General features: G+C 43.0%; 1 protein-coding gene and 1 pseudogene across 1 annotated transcript in view; one reads left to right on the top strand and one right to left on the bottom strand.

Moving 5' to 3' along the window:
- Positions 1-19,593, bottom strand: part of Taf1b (TATA-box binding protein associated factor, RNA polymerase I subunit B) — a 59,541-nt gene that overhangs the window by 11,364 nt on the left and 28,584 nt on the right. Inside the window, exon 9 of the mRNA XM_051156899.1 lies at positions 47-194. Coding sequence (XP_051012856.1) covers positions 47-194 — 148 coding nt within the window. The remainder of the gene's footprint in view (positions 1-46; positions 195-19,593) is intronic.
- Positions 18,224-19,093, top strand: LOC127187804 (40S ribosomal protein S2-like; annotated as a pseudogene).

Here is a 19,593-nt window from a genome sequence, read left to right as displayed (position 1 = left end):
GCACAGTGTAGCAGCCAAGCTGCCTCCCCATGCTCCTACGGCTCACCAGGGAGATTGAGCTCCAGTAAGTATTTCATACACAAGGTGTTGGGATGGAGGTAGCAGTCTTCAGTTATGTCTGGGAAACGAGGCAAGTCTAGAAACACAGCGACTTCGATCATGTTTTTATAGATGTCTTCATAGACAGGCCATGACTGAAATTTAAAAAGACATAATCAAGATAGTAATCCTTGCAACATAGTTACTAAAAAGATTTCCTTCTGATTTTAAGGATGTTTTCTGACTTAAAAGGCATATGTGGAGGAGGGAAGCTGCTAGAGAGATGGCACAGTAGCTGAGAGTATCTGCCACTCTTGCAGAAGACCAAAGATCAGCTCCCAGCACCTGCATCAGGTGGCTCACAATCACCCATAACTCCAGCTCCAGGAGAGCCAACACCCTCATCTGGTCTCCATGGGCACCTGCATGCATGTGTGCACGTGTATACACATACACACACAAAGAAATCTCTTTTTAAAAGTAGTATGTGGGAGCCGGGCATGGTGGCACACGCCTTTAATCTCAGCACTTCGGAGGCAGAGGCAGGCCGATCGCTGTGAGTTTGAGGCCAGCCTGGTCTACAAAGCAAGTCCAGGATACCCAAGGCTACACAGAGAGACCCTGTCTCGAAAAAAAAATTTAGTATGTGGGTTGGTAAGATGGTTTAATGCTTGCAAGTGCTTGCTACCAAGCCTGACGACCCAAGTTCAAATCCTGGGACCCACATGGTGGAAGGGAGAATTGGTTTTGGCAAGTTGTCCTCTGAGATCCACATATACCATATAGCATATGCACTATGGCACCTGTACCTCCCGAAACAAGATAAACAAATAAACAAGTGTAATAAAAGTAGTGTGCATTTATAAGGCTAGGCACAGCAGTGCACACTTTTCACCCCAGCCTTGGAAGGCAGAGGCAGGCATATCTCTCTGAGTTCAAGGTCTATATATAGTTAGCTCCAGGGAAGCCAAGGATACCTAGTGAGACACAGTCACACACACAAAAAAAGTATTATGTATTCATTAAATAAAAATTAGACTATAGAGAAAAGCACGAAAGGTAAATACTCATAACCTTACTATCCAAATGTGACAGTTTTAAACAAGAGTGATTCTATGTTAAAATGCCACACAGTTCTTGGCTCATAAAACTCATCCTGGCCTTGGTCATGATCTAGTGAGATCATTACTTCCCGCCTTAGGCCTGGAGGAAGAGAAAGCTGAGGCTCAGCTAAAGACACACTTGGTGAGACACAATTCAAGCGGCAGTCTTGTCCAGCCTTAGCAAGGATGCAGGCTTAGTATCCAGATCAGTCAATCGAGTCACAGTCATAACCACTGTAACACACAACCTTCTCTCCTCCTCCTCTGTGCTTCCCTATTCATTGTCAAATCACAGTAACAGTGCAGCCATGGTAACCTACTATCTATGCTCCTGTGAGGGAGGAAATGCCAAGCTCTACATCTACAAGGTAAAAGTCTTCAGCTCAACTTCACACTAAAGTCCTCCACATAAAGGCATATGCAATCCTCCTTGAAATTTTAGAAAAGTCTGGTGTTTTCTCCCCTCTTTTCCCCCCATATAATTTGTCTACATGAAGCTTATGAATATGCCTACTGATATTAACAAGTATTTCACGGGACTTCAGGAAACCCCAGGTTTTAGTGAAGGTGGGCCCCCAGTAAGCTGTTCTTGACAGAACTGTTGCAAGTCTGTTGAGATGCGCATGCTAGACATTGTATAACAACAGTGTTTGTAAAGGCTCAAGCATCCAGAAACTGCACGGCTGTCTGATGAGGCGATCTTGGTATCTCACAATGAACGCAACAGGAACCGGCAGCACAACGCATACACTACATGCAACTGTGTCAAATTTTTGTTTTTTGTTTTGTTTTTTCGAGACAGGATTTCTCTTGTAGTCCTGTCTGTCCTGGACTTGCTTTGTAGACCAGGCTGGCCTCAAACTCACAGAGATCCGCCTGCCTCTGCCTTTTAAAATCTTAATGTTGAGATAAAGTAATTCTATATGATATTATTCTAATTTGACAATTTAAAAGAGAAAAAAGGAAAACAAATTCTCATCAATCTTCCTTCAAAAAAAAAAAAAAAAACCATTTAGAATTCTGTCTGTCTGCAGAGAGGCTGGCGTGTCTTTGAAGTTAAGACAATTTAAGCATCACTGACAGGATTGTGGCAGCCCTGATCCCTTTAAATAAGGTAAGAAAGAGACATTAAGTAGGGACTTTTTACCTGCAAGCAAAACACTAGAGCAGTACATGTCCCCTTAGAAAAATAAACACCTCACTCGAAAAAGTGATTTACAGATGACAGATTCCTGACAAACAGGTCGTTAATGAGCAGCAATTTGGTAGCTACTACACGACTAAGTAGGTTTTCAAAACTACCACACAAAGAGCTGATCCATCAATTGAAACAGCTGGCCATGAGCTGGCCACCATCTTTCCAAATAAGAACCAAGGAGGAAATAATTACTCATAATGCTAATCTACTCATTTATACTAAAATCTAGATTCTAAATTTGCCTAATTTCAATCTGGCATTTTAGACTCTGCTCTTACATTTTCCTATTTAAGTACTCACCTTGGCTTTGGGTTTGTGTTACAGCCCAAAGTGACCTACATTCACCAAGTATCCCACGCAGCTTCAAGCTTGTGACGCCCCTGCCTCTTACTCCCAAGTTATAGGATTACAAGTGAGATACCACTCTTCGAAATTTTTAAAAATTTATTATTAACAACATTTCAATTTACTCAAAGCAATTTAATTTCAAAAACTTACGTTACAGCAGTCAGAGAAAAAAAAAATCCAACAACAAAGTAGAAACATATGATCAGTACTACCTGTCCTGTGTTTAACACTGTAGCGGCTTTATTCAAAATACAGTTGCACAAATGTATTAACCTCAGAGTCTCTAAGGACTTAACATACTGTATGTACATGCAGTGGGAAAATTTATTTTTAAACAGAGCTAATTTTTAAATTTATGAATGACCCAAAATGTTTTAAAAGATGACTAAATGATATTCAATGCCATTCCATTTATTTTTTTAAAGCAGTCTCTCATCATGGCTACATATTTAAATTACAATTATATTTCAGCAACATTTAAGTTTGATTACAAAACTAATATGTGATCATAAATTTCATCAACACAGAATACTGTACTGACTACAACAGCAACAACGCCACAACAGCCAAGTGTGATGGTGCACAGCCTTCATCTCAGTGCTCAGCAGGCAGAGGCAGGCACATCTCTGAGAGGTCAAAGCCAGCCTGATCTACACAATTCCAGGCCAGCCAGGGCTACAGTAAGACACTGAACACACCCACACCCCAAAACACCCAAACATACCCATCTACCCACCCTCACGCGTGCGCAAACCCCCAGTAAAAAGTCGTGCCTCAGATGTTGTGGGCTTCTCTCTCAGCCATCCTGAGAACACCCAAGTTGGTAACACTAGGCTTTCACCTCAACATCTGGTTTCACATTTCTACTTGGACAGCTCTCCTGTGTTAAAACATCCCAGAAAAACTCATCTCCTTCTCACATGCGAATCGCCAATAGTGTTCCTTAGTTTATAACTATAATGACAATTCTTAAAAATCAACGTGTATGAATCTATACTACTCAACTGTTACCCTGAGCTCATGTTAGCAGTGGAAGCATACTTCGGTGGAGTCGTGAAATCAATCTCTAGCTATGTGACACTAAGATATAGGTCCTTCTTCCCAGATGACAGAACAAAAGCAGAAGAGTAGCTGCCTCCCTCAGTGCATCTGACTGTTACTCAGTGAGCCCAGAGTGGGATGAAGGGCTTCCCTTCAGTGCCTCAAATGAGGTCAAGACTATGTCACTACTGAACCCCCGCTCCTGTCTCAGAGGAGGCGTCAATGAGACAGGGTTTGGTAGTCTGACTATGGACACACCACAACCCCACTGACAGTGCGGTAAAGCCTGTTTGAAGGCAGGCACTGCTTCTTAGCCTGGTTCAGAAAAGGAGGACTGCAGAGTGCTTTTACCTTTGTCCTACTGCTCCTAGTCCCAAGAGGGGAGTCAGCCTCTGATATCCACAAGATTCTAAGGCTCAGACAGCCAGCACGTAATTACCATATACATCCAGGTGAGACTCATGTACAGAAGCCAGCCACGGGAAGGGTCCCCTACAAGCCACAGCTCTGTGCAGCATGTGCTCACTGGTGAGTGGAGGCCATGGTGTACTAACACGGCAGAGCTTTGGACCCTGCTCACAGCTGTGCCTGTTTAGTATGGTGCACAGGCATTTTGCTTCCCACTGACAGGTTCTGTGCTAAATAAGTAGTTCACCTACTACCACAAACTCTTGGTGGCACAGTGTGGAATGCAAAGGACGGATGGAACAGAGAGATAAGACTCCACCAGAATCTCTAGCAAGATGCTTATTACTGAGGCGTCTGCTTAGATCTCATAACCAGATTTCCCAAGACAGTCTGAGGAGACACAGGTGAAACAACCACTCCAGAATTTATTATATTTAATGTTTTTTTTGAGACAGTGTCTCTCACTAAAGAGTGCAAGTTGTCCCAGAACTTGCTATGTAGCTCAGGCTAGCTCAGACCTCACAATTCCCCTGCCTCGTCCTTCGGAGTGCCGGGATGACAGGTATGTGCCATCATCTTATGCATACTAAGGTTCAAGATGCTCTAATGGATTTGTGGCATCTCTGAGGACCCCTACGGAGCACATATGCCAGTAGTGGGGAAGAAAAGTAGCACAAAAGCCACAGCGGCATCCCATCCTCATCTTTCTTCTGGAATGGTGGGAATCCTCCGCTGGCTTTACTGTACAAGCTTGAGAAGCACGCACACACATTCTGGTGATGTTTAAGTCTTGGGAGGAAGGGGAAAAGAAGCCACCAGCTGGCTTTTCACGCTGTCCCAAAGGAGCAGTGGGACCGAGGGGGCTGAGTGCACCTATTATCACCATATTTACCTTCCTCTCCCTCAGGTGGACCTCAGGCTGTCAGGTTCGCATTCTAAAAGATTGCACAAGCACACTCAAGGGGCGCACGTGACTTTGCTGAGTGACATGGTGAACAGATCTAGAGGAAGGTTTGAACACTGGGGTGTATTAAACCTGATCCACTAAGTCCTTCGTTTGGTGGTGCTTGAGCAGTGACTGACAGCTCTGGAGGAGTCCTTTTCTTCTTTCAACCAAGAGAGACCTAGTTTCACAAAGGGTGTAAGATTGCTCCAAGGCAAAATGAATCATCATGGCAGAGTGCCAGTCAGTGGGTTTGGCTGAGCCTGCATTCCGTCTTTACTCTCTACTTGTTCGGAGGAAGATGAGAAAACTGCTTATCAGTACTCAGAGCACTGCATTTGTACTTCAGAAAGACTTTCTGGTGTCTTCTTTATCTACACTTGCTCGTCTAGATGATAACAAAATGGTTAAATCTTTTTTTTTTTTTTCTTTTTTTTTTTTTTTTGAGACAGGGTTTCTCTATGTAGCCTTGGCTGTCCTGGACTCGCTTTGTAGACTAGGCTGGCCTCGAACTCACAGTGATCCACCTGCCTCTGCCTCCCGAGTGCTGGGATTAAAGTGCGCCACCACGCCCGGCTCAAATGGTTAAATCTTGAGAGGAAGATTTAGAAACACTGCCAAGGGCTGTGGTTGAAATATGTATACCACCTAGTGTCTATTTATAAACATATCAAAGAGTCCTGGTGTGGCAGACAGGGCTGCCCTCCTGCCTGTCAGCCACCAGCCAGCCTGAATCTCATGCAGTCCAGTGTGGCTAGGGCCAATGTATTGGCTCCGCTGCTGGCTTCACTGTTGGGTGGAAAGGGTGGCCCTGAAAGAGACTGGCTGTTGAGCTTAACATCTTTTGGGAGACCTGAAAGATTTTTGCCAGTAGCAAATGGTGCTTCACAATCAGCCCCATTACCCAGAACCTTGAGTGGAAAATGGATCAGCAAAGATGCAGACGACATGCTGCCTTCAAGCTAGTCAAGGGAACAGACACAACATAAGGCTGCCAACGTGCCAACAACTCAGGAAAGGAGATGACAGGAAGTAATGAAGCTTCATGTGCATACTGCCTGCTCTGCACACTGTGCTGAAGGCAGACACTGAGGCTCGCTTACCCTGCCTGGAAGAAAACCCACCCACCACTCTTGGGACCCCACTCCATTCCTGCTGTCTAAGTGGTTTACTTCAGACCTGCTGTTCCCTGGGCAGAGGCCCTCCTAAGAGCTAACAGAACAACAAATGGAAGGAAGCCGCTCCCATCAGACAAAGATTTAAAAGGGTTCTAAAGTCTTTTTTAGTGGGGTGATTGCTCCTGGTGTTCTTAAGTCATGTTAAACCTTCTGAAATAACAAAAATAGAAGAAAACACAGAAGAAAAACAGTCCCCAGGAACCCACACAAACTCCCGTGACATTATCTTCATGGCCATCTCTGAGCACAATTGTACCTTTTGTCATTTCTAGTGGAGTTCCAGCTGCTGAAGAAGCCAAGACTTAGTGGGGAAAGCTAAGACACAGGAGGGAAAGAAAATGCGCCCTTTGTTAGGAAAAGCTGCTTCCATCAAAAAGTTTCAACATACTATAGTGGAGTGAATGCACTTTTGTGAGCAGAGGCAAAGTACACAGTAAGGGAGACCTGCCTGGCTATTAAAAAGACACTGGGTCCACAGCGGCCAGGCCTTCCTCTTCTCCGGGAAAAATGAAGGGCTGGGTTAGGCCACTACTCCACCTGGTACATATGTGACACAGGGCCTCTAGAGTAACACAGATCCACTTAATTAGAACTGAAGAAATCACCAATTAATATGTTCTGTAAAAGACCATAAGGCCATGATAAATTGTTCCAGCATGCATTTAAAAACAGAGTGCTTGGGAAAGCATTTTAATTGAATTTCACAAATATTCCAGTGAGTTTCTTTCCCTCCATGAAGCAATGCTTCAGGACAGGCGAGGACAAGCTGGAGTTTCTGTTACACAACATCATGCTCCCATGATAAAGCAGATTACAATACTCCGGCAGAGCTGACTTCCTGCTCGGCTATTAAAGAAGTGCGGGCCGCACCCTGCCTACTGTTGTTGTGAAGCTAAAATTCAGCTATGAACACACTGGTTAGCTCTGGATGCACCTGTAAATCCAAATTTATTACAAGGCTTCCATCCCAAGAAAAGTGACAAGAAGTAACTATCACAATAAAAAAAAAAGGCCCCTAGCATGTATTCCTTATGGAGAAAGGATTAAAAATGAATTCCACATATATTATAATTCATAAAAGAGCTCAGCAGGCAATTTTAGACTGCTAGAATTATCTTAATAGTTACACACTTACTGTGTAGTAACAAAAGATACTTCTTATGTTCATGGTGTCATGCTGGGGAATGTGCTGTGTGTATGGAGTACAGCCTTGGTCTCCAGGGGTGAGAGCTTTTCAGAAATATTTGCACAAGGAAATCTAAACCCTGCGAGCAAACACAGAATTAGGAGCTGACGATCAAGGAGGACTTGCCACTTGCAGGAGCTGGTGACTTGGGGATAACCTGGACCGTGCTAACTGTGGTTGGAGCTGGGTCCCAGCTTCAGACTACTAGAAACTAAGAGCTGGTGTCCAGCAGAGCAGATGACTTCTTCTTAGTACTGACTCTGGAAGAGTGGAGAGACCTTTTCCCCAGCAGATTCACGCCTGTCTGTATGAAGTGCAAAGGGAGTTTCTACTCTCTTCCCCAGGAGTGCAGGGAGGAGAATGTTGGGCTGAGCACACTGGGTACTGGGGTGTAACAGCTCAGGATCAAACTAAATCACAGATAATCCACATGAAATCACTAGTTTCACTTGGCAGTGAGGTACAGTTTTCCTAAAAGCAATATAAAATGTCCCCTCATGGACACCCTTTTTGAGCACTGCTGGCCTGAGGGCTGCTGAGGCCTGGAAAGGAGCATTCATTAACTGACGAGATGACTTATCTTACAACTGATACCAACACACCCTTGATTTTTAGTGTTAAGATATCCTGGCATATAAACAGAGGTTATGTCCGTCCAGTATTTACTTCCATTAATGAAATTCTTTTTTTTTTAAACTAAATAATACTGATTACTGGACTTCTGATGTATTACACAACGATTATATCAGAATCAATCTAGAAATTTCTGATTTGAGTGGAAAAACAATGACTTGAGCAAAAGCAATGTTTAAATATATATAGTTTAATATTGATCTCTCATCATTTGACCAACCACACAGGCTGAGCCCATTCATGCATACAGCTCTTGTGGCCTGAATCAGCAAACACAGTCCCAACTCACAAGGAATTTCTGCCTAATAGCTGGAGATGGAAGATGTAGAAATACGCTGGGACCATAAACTGCTTTGAGTCCTCTCTTCATGTATTAGAACCTTTGAAGTAGACAGGAAAGTGAGCACCCGTGAACCTACTACCCGCTCAGGGACTAGGACATCATCACTATGGACAGACTCCAGTGTGAGCCTCCCCCACCCAACCCTCTGTCCACTGGAGGTAGTCTCCTGCCTGGTACCCTGAATCAGAATCACCAATAACTTACACTAACAAAATGAGATCCCTTTATATAGACTTTCCTGAATCTTGCTTTCCAAATTCAATGTGTTTCTTAGATTCACTCACTTACCTATTCATTTCTACATTTGTTTAATATAGTCGATACAAATTTAGCATGTTTTATCGATTTTCCTATTTTAGACATTTAAATGTCTTTTAGTTTTAATTTTGTTGTTAGCTAGCTGCTTTCTGTAGCCTTTTCTTCCCAAACACAAAGCTTGTATCAACAGAAAGCTACTTAAATTATGGCACAGCTACACGACAGTTCTTAAGAGAATAAAAATTGGTAAGTAAATTGCAGCATGAAACAGAATAGTCTTAGTCTTAGGGAAAGTGTGCAAGAAGCAAGAAGCCATGGCTGTAACTCCCTCCGAGACTCAGAAGGAGAACTATGCAGCCACGCAGGTAGACAGAGACAGCAGCACCAGTGCTTCCTAAAAGAACACAATGCTAACACTAGGTGAATATGAATAAAGGTCAGACTGTGGATGTTCTTTGGACTGTTTTTAGAATTGTGGTTTTCCTATAAATCTAAGACCATTTCTCAAAGAATGTTTACTTTCTAAAGCTCTCCAAGAAGGCCAGTGAGATGCATTAGAGGGAAAAGGAGCTTGCCATCAAGTCTAATAAGCTCAGAGTGATCCCAGGACCAACGAGAGAAAAGGAGAGAACCAACTCCTGTAATTTGTCCTCCGACCTCCACATGAGCACCATGGTGCAGTGCCCAGCCACTCAAATAAATGTAATGAAAATATATTAAAGGAAAAGGCTCTGGGCTGGAGATGGCTCCGTGGTTAAAGCACTGGCTGCTCTCACAGATCACAGCACCCACATGGCAGCTCACAATCATAATCTGTAACTTCAGTTTCAGGAGAGCTAATGCCCTTTTCTGACCTCCAAAGGCACAGGATGCACTTGGTGGTACTTCTTCTTCTTCTCCCTACCCCCAAGACAGGGTTTTTCTGTGTAGCTCTGACTGTCCTGGAACTCATTATCTAGACCAGGCTGGCCTCAGATCCACCTGTCTCTGCCTCGCAAGTGCTGGGATTAAAGGTGTGCATCACCCTGCCCAGCCTATGGCACTAGTTTTGAAGACATGGAATATGCAAGATTTAGTTGCTCACAGAGAGCAGCTGAGGTTGGCACTGTGGAGCGGGATCAGAGTCCCTGCAAAGAGGCACTAAGAGGCCAATAGTGAAGGTAAAGCCTCACAATGGAGACCTCAGGTCACTGGAGATGTGAGAAGCAAGGGATAGACACCCAGAGAGTTGTAGATGTAGAGCAGGACTGGCCCAATCCCAGAAGAGAAGCTGAGTGTTCCAAACGGCAGAGCTGAAGGGCGGGGCTGCCTAGGTTCCTTCAAGGCCAGGAGACAAGCCCAGATGCTAACCACTGAGCTGTAGGATGTGATGCCTGCTGGATTTTGGTTTTGTTTTTATTTGATTGTTCCCTGTGATGTCATGATTTTTCATGATTGGAATAAGACTACCCTGTGTCATCATATATTGAAAGTATATAAATTGTTTTTAATTTTTCAGTGGCCCACAGTTAAAAGACTTTGGACTTTTAAAGTTGGGCTACATTTTACATTATATTAAAATTTTGAGACTTTAGGGATGAGATATGAAAGCTTATGGTTTAAAGGAATGTTGGTGTGTCCAGATGACAAGAAGTAGAGTGTGATGGTCAGTTTTAATGTCAACTTTATGTAGCCTAGAATCTAGGAAGAGCCTTAATGAGGGATTATCCACATTGGCCTGGCCTGTGGGCATGTCTACGACAGACTGTCTTGTTTGTTTGTTTTTTGAGACAGGTTTTTCTGTTTAGTCTTGGATGTTCTGGAGCTCGCTCTGTAGACCTGGCTGTCCTTGAACTCACAGAGATCCTGGGATTAAAGATGTGTCACCAACACCCGGCGAGAGACTGTCTTAATTAAGTTAATTGATTTGGGAAGACTCAGTCCACTGTGGATGGCACCATTCCCTAGACAAAGGGTCCTGAACTATAAAAGAGTAGAGAAATCCAGCTGAGTACAACAAGTAAATAAGCAAGAAGCATGCATGCACTTATTTCTCTCATTTCCCAACTACAGATGTAATATGAAGAGCTGCTTCACGCTTCTGTCACTGTGACTTTTCCACAGTGGCAGACTATACCCTGAAAATGTAAGCCAAACACTTGCTTCTCTAAATGGTTTGTTATTAGCATATTTTATCGAGCAACATAAGTGGAATTAAAACAAACACATTTAACTTTAAAAGAAAAGAAAATTCCACTATTTGTGATAATATGAATGAGTACAGAGAATATTATGCTTTGAGTTCAAGGCCTGCCTAGTATATAGTGTGAGGAATCTGCTGAAAAGAACAACAGACACCAGAAGACCCACAGGGTGTAGACCCAAGAGACCTAGAGATACAGCTCAGTAGCAGAACACTTGTCTGACACACATGAGGTTGAAGGGTTAATCCCTAGCATGGTAAAAGTAAAACCATAGCCCTTAAAAAAACAAAAAACAATCAAATTAACAACAGAAGCAGAGATCTGTGCAAGGGTACTGAATCAAGCCTTCAGCTTAGTGCTGATATGTAGAAACAAACCACCCAAGGCCCGTGAAAACTACAACACTAATCACTGGGAAACACCAGGGCACAGAGAAGGCTTTGTGTTAGATTTTCAGCACTGGGGGGGGGGGGGGGGGGGGGGGGGGGGGGTTGGGGGGGAGGGAAGGAAATCAATAAAACAAACAAGGGTTGTTATTAATTTGGTTTAGTTTTGAGACTGAGCCTGGGCTGGTGGCTTTAAACTCTTGATCTTCCTGCCTCAGCCTCCCAAATTCTTGGATAACAAGCAAGCACCATTATTCTTGACGCTACTCACCCTGAAAAAGGGGGGAAAGTGATTTTTTAAGAGATTTAAAAACCTTGTAAACAAACATTTAGTTAGACAAAGAAGTAAACAGAAGGAAACCTCAAATAAAAGAGGAGACAAAAGGAAGACATTACAACCGACACCAAAGAAACACAAGTAGCACCAGGGACTCTGGGAATAACTACTACAAGAAGCATTAGGGCAGTGGTTCTCAACCTGGATCAAGCTGAGTCGTGACCAAGTGCCTCAAGTGGTAGTGACTGACCCCAACCATAAAATTATTTTCATCACTGCTTCATAACTGTGATTTTGCTACCATTATGAATTGTAATGTAAATATCTGATCTGCAGATGGTCTTAGGCGACCTCCAAAGGGGTTGCTACTAACAGGTTGAGATCCACTGCATTAGGGACTCCTGTGAACAACTTCTTGCCAACAGATTAGAAGACCAAGAAGGAATGGTCCATTCCTGAACTAACACAACCTCCCAAGATTCCAGCATTAAGCAACAGACAACCTAAAAAGACAGGAAACAACAAAACTGAATCAGTATTAAAAATTCTTGTAAGAAGGTAAGTCCAGGACACTGGAAAGCTTCACTGTTGAAGTTTACCAAACTTTTAAATAACTAACTTGAATTATTCTCACACAATTCCAAAAATTTGGAAGAGGTAAAAGTCTATGAGCACCGCATCACCTGACACCAAAACTAGACAAGATGAGAAGAACAGAAAGAAAATTACAGGTCAATGTCACTATGAGCAAAGATGCAAAACTTCTCAACAAAATGCCAGCAAGCTGAGTCCAAGCACGTTAGAGTTGTACAGCACAATTGGGTGGATTCATTCTGGGGACAGACAGTTCCACACATACAAACAGTAAGTGTGACACACTGCACCAACAGGGTGAAGGGGAAAAAAACCAGTGTGTCTGTAAACAGAAACAGCATTCAATAAAATTCAACACCCCTTCGTGATATAGCTCTAGCCAACTCAGGTATATAAGGAACATACACACGTCTACATTATTAAGGCGTTATGATAAACCCACAGCTAACATCAAACTAAAGGCAGCAATGTTGAAAACATCTCCTGGAAGATCTGGAGCAGGACGAGGCTGCCCACTCCCACCTCTCCTAGTAAGTATGTAAGCAGTCCTAGACAAAACAACTGGACAAGGCGGAGAAAGAAAAAGCATTCAATAGGAAAGAAGAAATCAAACCGTCCTATTGTCACATGACATATAGAAAAGCCTAAAGATCCCACCAAAAAATCAGAACAAATGAATGAATTCAATAAATTTGCAGAACACAAGATCAATATGCAAGAGTTAGTAGCATTTCTATGTGCCAATAATTATCAGAAAGCCAAGGAAGCAGCCTGGGAGCTACAATGCAAATGCCTCAGGAAGAATAAACCAAGAGATTATAGAACTCCATAATAAAAACTTTGAAAGACTGATGGGAGAGATTGAAAAGAACACCAAAAGGGGTGGGGTGGGAGATGACAACCCATGTTTGTGGACTGAAAGAAATCATTAAATGTCCATACAACCCAAAGTGACCCAATGTGAGCTATATCCGATGCAATACCTATCAAATACCAGTGATAGTCTTTATACAAATAGAAAAAACAAACAAACATCCTAAACTTGTATGGAACCACAAAGACTCAATAACCAAAGCAACACTAAGAACAGGAACAAAACTGTTAGGATTTTAATACCTGACTTCAAAATGTGCTACAAATCAATAGCAACTACAGTAATGGCAGAAAAATATGCACAAAGACCAGTGCATGAAAGCAGAGACTCCAGAATGAATTCATGAAGAACAGCCAACTGGTTTTTGACAGAGATGCCAGAAACAAATGGTAGGGAAAGGACAGTTACTAATAAATTGCCCCCAGAAAACTGGAGACTCATATAACAAAAAGAAAAAGGGAAAGGAGATAAAAATGTAACCAGACTTTTATTTCTTACCATAAGCAACAACCAAACCAAATGAAACCAACTCAAAGTGGATCAAAGGCTTAAAGATATGACCTAAAACTATGAAGACTCTAGAAGAAAACAAAAGAAAATGCTTCAGGGCATTAGTTGGAAGAAATATTTTCTTTCTTTCTTTCTTTCTTTCTTTTTTTTTTTTTTTTTTTTGGTTATTGACTATGACATCAAAGGCCTGGGCAACTAAGGAAATAGCAGAATATTGTAGATTAAACCAATTTTAAAATGGGCAAGTGATTTGGACAAAACATTTCAAATGATGTACAAATGAGCAACACATGCATGAAAAGCATTCAACACCACCAGCTGCCAAGAAATACAAAGGAAATCCGGGCCTGGTGGTGCACGCCTTTAATCCCAGTACTCGGGAGGCAGAGGCAGGCGGATCTCTGTGAGTTTGAGGATGGCCTAGTCTACAAAGTGAGTCTAGGACAGCCAGGACTACAAGAGAAACCCTGTCTCAAATACAAAACAAAAAACAAAACACCAAAAGATAAGACAGAAATACAAAGGAAAACCCAGTGGAAAATATCTTGCTTCAGTATGCATGACTCTTACTAAAAAGACAGAAACATTTTTTCTTTCTCTTCTATAAAATGGTACAGGGAGGAGATAACAACAGCAGCAGCAAAATATTAACCAACATGCCCCCTCCAAGAAAAAAAGGGCAAAACCAAAACCAAACAAAAACCAAAAAACTAACAAACTAAAACAAATCCCAACTATTGATCTGATCTCATCCACTTAGTCATGGCAATGTAAACTGTAATAGTCATCATGGAATTCGAAACGGAAGCTGGTGTAGTGGCACTCGGGACACTGAGGCAGGAAGACAGTGGGTTTGAGGTTGCCAGTCTTTGCTACAATGAAAGTGCCTGGCTGGAAAACAAACAGCAAAAGAAAACACCAAATCCTAAATCCTAAATGTTTACTGTTTGAGTCCGCAAGTCACACTGTAGAGTGCACCCACAAGAAAAGAAATCTGCTACACACACACACTTCCTGCAGTACAGCTCACTGTAGCCCAGGAGTGGAGCCTACTGAGGGGTCTATTAACAAACTGGTAAGAAAACATGGTCTATAGCCACAGCAGGGTATGTTCAGCCATAAAGAATGGGAGTCTGTAATTGCAGCAACTTAGACTAGCGAGATGGCATGGAGTTAAAGGGAAGGCAGTCAGCCTCAGGAAGAGAACATGGGCTGTTCTCCTTTGTGAAAGCTCAAGGGTCCAGAGTAGAACAGTGATGGCCAGAGGCTGAGCGAGGGCTTCTGACTGTCTAGTGCACAGCAGGGCAGCTATCAGGAACAAGAACTGAGCGTCTGAAAACAGATAGTAGAGAGGATTTCCATCTTCCCAACACAGAGATAGACATGTTAATTACCCCATTTGATCACACACTGCACATTTGTACTTAAGTAAAAGATCATCCCTCATAAATATGTACAATTAATTATGCGGATTAAAGTCAAGCAGATCTGAGATTAATAAAACAACATATTTATTTATATTGAAAGAAAATAGCCTGAATTTGACATCTAGTGACCATGGCTATAGGTGCATACAAATAGATCCATATTTATCATCCTGCACAAAACTTAAGTACAAGTGGATCAAAGACCTCACCATAAAACCAGATACACTAAATCTATAGAAAAAAATGGGTAATAGCCTTAAACTCAGTGGCACAGGAGACAACTTCCTGAACAGAACACCAATAGCTCAGGCACTAAGATCAACAATTAATAAACGGGACCTCATGAAACTGAAACGCTTCTGTAACGCAAAAGACACTGTCAGTAGAACAAAATGGCAGGCTACAGAATGAGAAAAGATCTTCATCAACTCTCATCCAACAAAAGGCTAATATCCAAAATATATAAAGAATTCAAGAAATTAAATACCAACAAACCAAATAATCCAATTTAAAAATGGGTACAGAGCTAAACCAAGAATTCTCAACAGAGAGATAATGGCCAAGAAGCACTTAAAAAAATGTTCAGCGTCCTTAGCCATCAGGTAAACACAAATCAAAAAGACTCTGAGATTTCCTCTTAACACCCATCAGAATGGCTAAGATCAAAAGCTCAAGTGACAGCACATGCTAGTGAGGATGTGGAGAGAGGAGAAGTCCTCCATTTCTTGTAAGAATGCAAACTTGTACAGCCACTTTGGAAATCAATCTGGCACTTTTCCCAAAAACTAGAATACTTCTACCTAAAGACCCAGCTATACCACTCCTGGGCGTATACCCAAAAGATGCACCACCATTCCACAAGGATTCCTGCTCAACTATGTTCATAGCAGATTTATTCATAATAGCCAGAAACTGGAAACAACCTGGCTGTCCCTTAACTAAAGAGTGGATAGAGAAACTGTGGTACATTTACACAACTATTAAAACAAGGAAATCACAAAATTTGCAGGCAAATGGATGGAACTAGAAAAGTTCATCCTGAGTGAGGGAACCCAGACCCAGACACACATGGTATACACTCACTTATAAGTGGATTTTAGCCACATATTAGAGGATAACCATGTTATAATCCACAGACCCAAAGAAGCTAAATAACAAGGAGGATCCAAGGGATGCTTGAATCTCCCTCAGAAGGAAAAATATAATAGATATTGGAAGTGTGATGAAGAGAGAGAACTGGGTAGGAGAGGGCGTGGGAAGGGGAACAGGGGTGGAGATCAGGTTGGGGAAGAGTGGGGAGTGGGAGATGAGAGGGTTGGGAGAGAGAAGGGAAACTGATGGAAGGTGCCCTGCTGAGACAGCTGGAGAGCCTCAATGGGTAGGCTCCTTGGTGGATACCGGAATGACTCTAGCTGGGGTAGGCTCCTTGGTGGAAAAGGGAATGACTCTAGCTGAGTCTCCTAGCTGCAGGGGACATAGAGACTGAAGTGGCCACCTCCTATAGCCAAGGAGGAACTTCCAGTGGAGGTAAAGGGACACCAACCCACTCACAAAAACTTCCATCCAAAATTCACCCTGCCAACAAGGTGTGCAGGGATAAAGATGGAGCAAAGGCTGAGAGAAGGGCTAAACAATGCCCCAACTTGAGACCCACCTGCTGGCGTAATGTTTTTGTGGACTGTGCACAGTTTACCCTTGTTCATTCAAGTGCTTATTTCCCCACCCCATTATCTGGTTTCAATTCAGACACTGCATTGTGATGTTTATTCTAAGTATCCCCTGTCTCAAATTTGTGTAGACATGTCACCATTTGTTCTCTCTACTGCCAATAAAAACCAACTAGCTAATGTTGAACCATAACAGAGAATGGGGTAGGACATCCTCATGAATGAGGGGAGGAGAAAGAGGAGGAAGAACAGGATGGAGCCATGAGGAGAAGACCAGGAAACACCAGGAGAAATGAACTGGGCCTAGAAGATGATTTAAAAGCAAGTATAATGTGGGAAATGTGAAAAGGAAGAAACTATACTAGCATGGAGGTTTAAGATGGAGTAATTATTGCACAGCATTGTGCTATAGGCTAATTAAATAGATCCTGGTCTCTCTGTGTGGTTATTTGGGTATAAAGCTGGTTAAGGAGTAACTGGTAATATTATTAAAATAATAATTCAATATTAAATATTAATAACCTTTCAACACCCAGCCCATGGGACAGAGCAACCTCGGACACTATTATTTATACTCTGCTATGCTTGCAGACAGGAGACTAGCATAACTGTCTTCTGAGAGGCTCCACGCAGCAGCAGATCAAAACAGAGGCAGAGACCCACAGCCAAATATTAAGCAGAGCTCAGGGAGTCTTGTGGAAGAGTTGGGGGAAGGATAGAGGGATTCAGAGGGGACAAGAACTCCACAAGAAGGCCAATGAAGTCAACTAACGGAGGTCCATGAGGGCTCATAGAGACTGAACCACCAACCGAAGACCTTGCATTGACTGGACCTAGATCCCATATACATATATAGCTGATAGCCAGCTTGATCTTCATGTGGGTGCCTTAGCAATTGGGGCAGGGGCTGTCTCTGGCATGTAGTCTGTTGTCTGATTTTGGATCACTTTTCCCTAGCTGGGCTGCATTTGCTGGGCCTCAGTGGAAGAGGATGCACTTAGGTCTGATGTGACTTGATAGGAGAGGGGTTGGTTGGGGCGGGTAGGCTCCTCTTTTCTAAGGAGAAGGAGAGAGGGAAAAGGGAGAAGAGAGTGGGAGGGTGGGACTAGGAGGAAAGGAGGCCGGAGGCTGCAATAGGAATGTAAAGTGAATTTTTTTTTCCAAAACAGAGTTTCTTTGTATAGCCTTGGCTATCCTGGACTAACTTTGTAGACCAAGCTGGCCTGAAACTCAAGAGGGATCCACCTGCCTCTGCCTCCCTGAGCGCTGGGATTATAGGCTTGTGCCACGTGCTCCACAATTTTTTTTTAATTAAAAAAAAAAAAAAAAGGCTGGGCAGTGGTGGTACACATCTTTAATCCTAGCACTCAGGAAAGCAGAGGCATGCAAATTCAAGGCAGGCCTGGTCTACAAAGAGAGTTCCAAGATAGCCAGGGCTGCACAGAAAAACCCTGTTTCAAAACAAAACAAAGAACTAAAACAACATCCCCCAAAACCAACAAAATGGGGGTAGGTGGGATCCCCTTATATACTACTGGTGGGAATGTAAGAATTAGTGCAACCATTTCAAAAGGCAACATGGAGGTTCCTTATTAACTAAAACAAAATTTCTTCAGGAAAACACCTAATGGCAGATGACACCAATGCAGCAGGAGGGCCCAGAGGACCCAGGAGCCCAGGATTAGGAGGCCAAAGCAGTCTCCATGGAGGATTTGGCAGCAGCAGTCTTAGGGACCATGGTTTTGGCCAAGGCTTTGTGGTTCATGGAGGTAAAGCCGAAGACAAAGAGTGGATCTCCATCACCAAGATGGGCCACTTGGTTAAGGACATAAAGATCAAGTCCTTGGAAGAGATCTATCTGTTCTCCTTGCCCATTAGGGAATCCGAGATAGAGATTGCTGACTTTTTCTGGGTGCATCCCTAAAGGATGAGGTTGTAAAGATCACGCCAGTGCAGAAGCAGACACGGGCTGGCCAGAAAACCACGTTCAGGCTTTTGTTACTATTGGGGACTACAATGGTCACGTTGAACTTGGTGCTAAGTGCTCCAAGGAGGTAGCCACTGCTATCCAAGGGGCCATCATCTTGGCCAAGCTTTCCATCATCCCTGTGTGGAGAGGCTACTGGACGAACAAGATCGCCAAGCCACACACTGTTCCATGCAAGGTGACAGGCTGCTGTGGCTCTGTTTTGGTGGTCTCATCCCTAACTGCAGAGGTACTGGCATCATCTCTGCTCCTGTGCCTAAGAAGCTACTGATGATGGCTTGCACTGATGACTGCTACATATCAGCCAGGGGCTGACAGCCACCCTGGGCAATTCTGCCAAGGCCACCTTTGATGCCACCTCTAAGACCTACAGCTACCTGACCCCTGACTTCTGGAAAGAGACTGTGTTCAACAAGTCTCCTTATCAAGAATTTACTGATCATCTTGTAAAAAACCCACACCAGAGTCTCTGTTCAGAGGACCCAGACTCCAGCTGTGGCTACCACATAGGGGTGTTTATACAAGAAAAATAAAGTAAATTAAGTCTGCTAAAACAAAACAAAAAACAAAGAAAAAAAAGACCTCTAAAACAAAAAACCAACCAGCACACCCAGTTTTACTTCTTCTCAACTTCTTTCTATAATTATTTTTTTAGTTATTAATTTCTTTCATAAGCATGTACAATGTTTCTTTAGGATGTTTTTGTGCTTTCCTTATATCTGCTGCTACCATCACCCTCCTGCTATCTCTTTCATTTCTCAAACAGTACTCTTTTTACTTGCCTGCACAGACATGTATGTGTGTTTAAATCTATTTTATGCACATGGAGAATTGTCTTAATGATTCCTGTGAGAGGGCCCAGCCCACTGTGGGTGGGGTCACCCCTGGGCAGGAGGTCCTAATGGTACAAGAGAGAAAACTGAGCACACCAGTAAGCAGCACCCTCCATGGCCCCCACACCAGCTGCTGTCTCCTGGTTCCTGCCTTGACTTCTCCCCGTGATGGGCTGG

This window comes from Acomys russatus, chromosome 1, assembly GCF_903995435.1.
Source record: "Acomys russatus chromosome 1, mAcoRus1.1, whole genome shotgun sequence".
Taxonomy (NCBI): Eukaryota; Metazoa; Chordata; class Mammalia; order Rodentia; family Muridae; genus Acomys; species Acomys russatus.
This window is presented reverse-complemented; position numbering and strand designations above follow the sequence as displayed.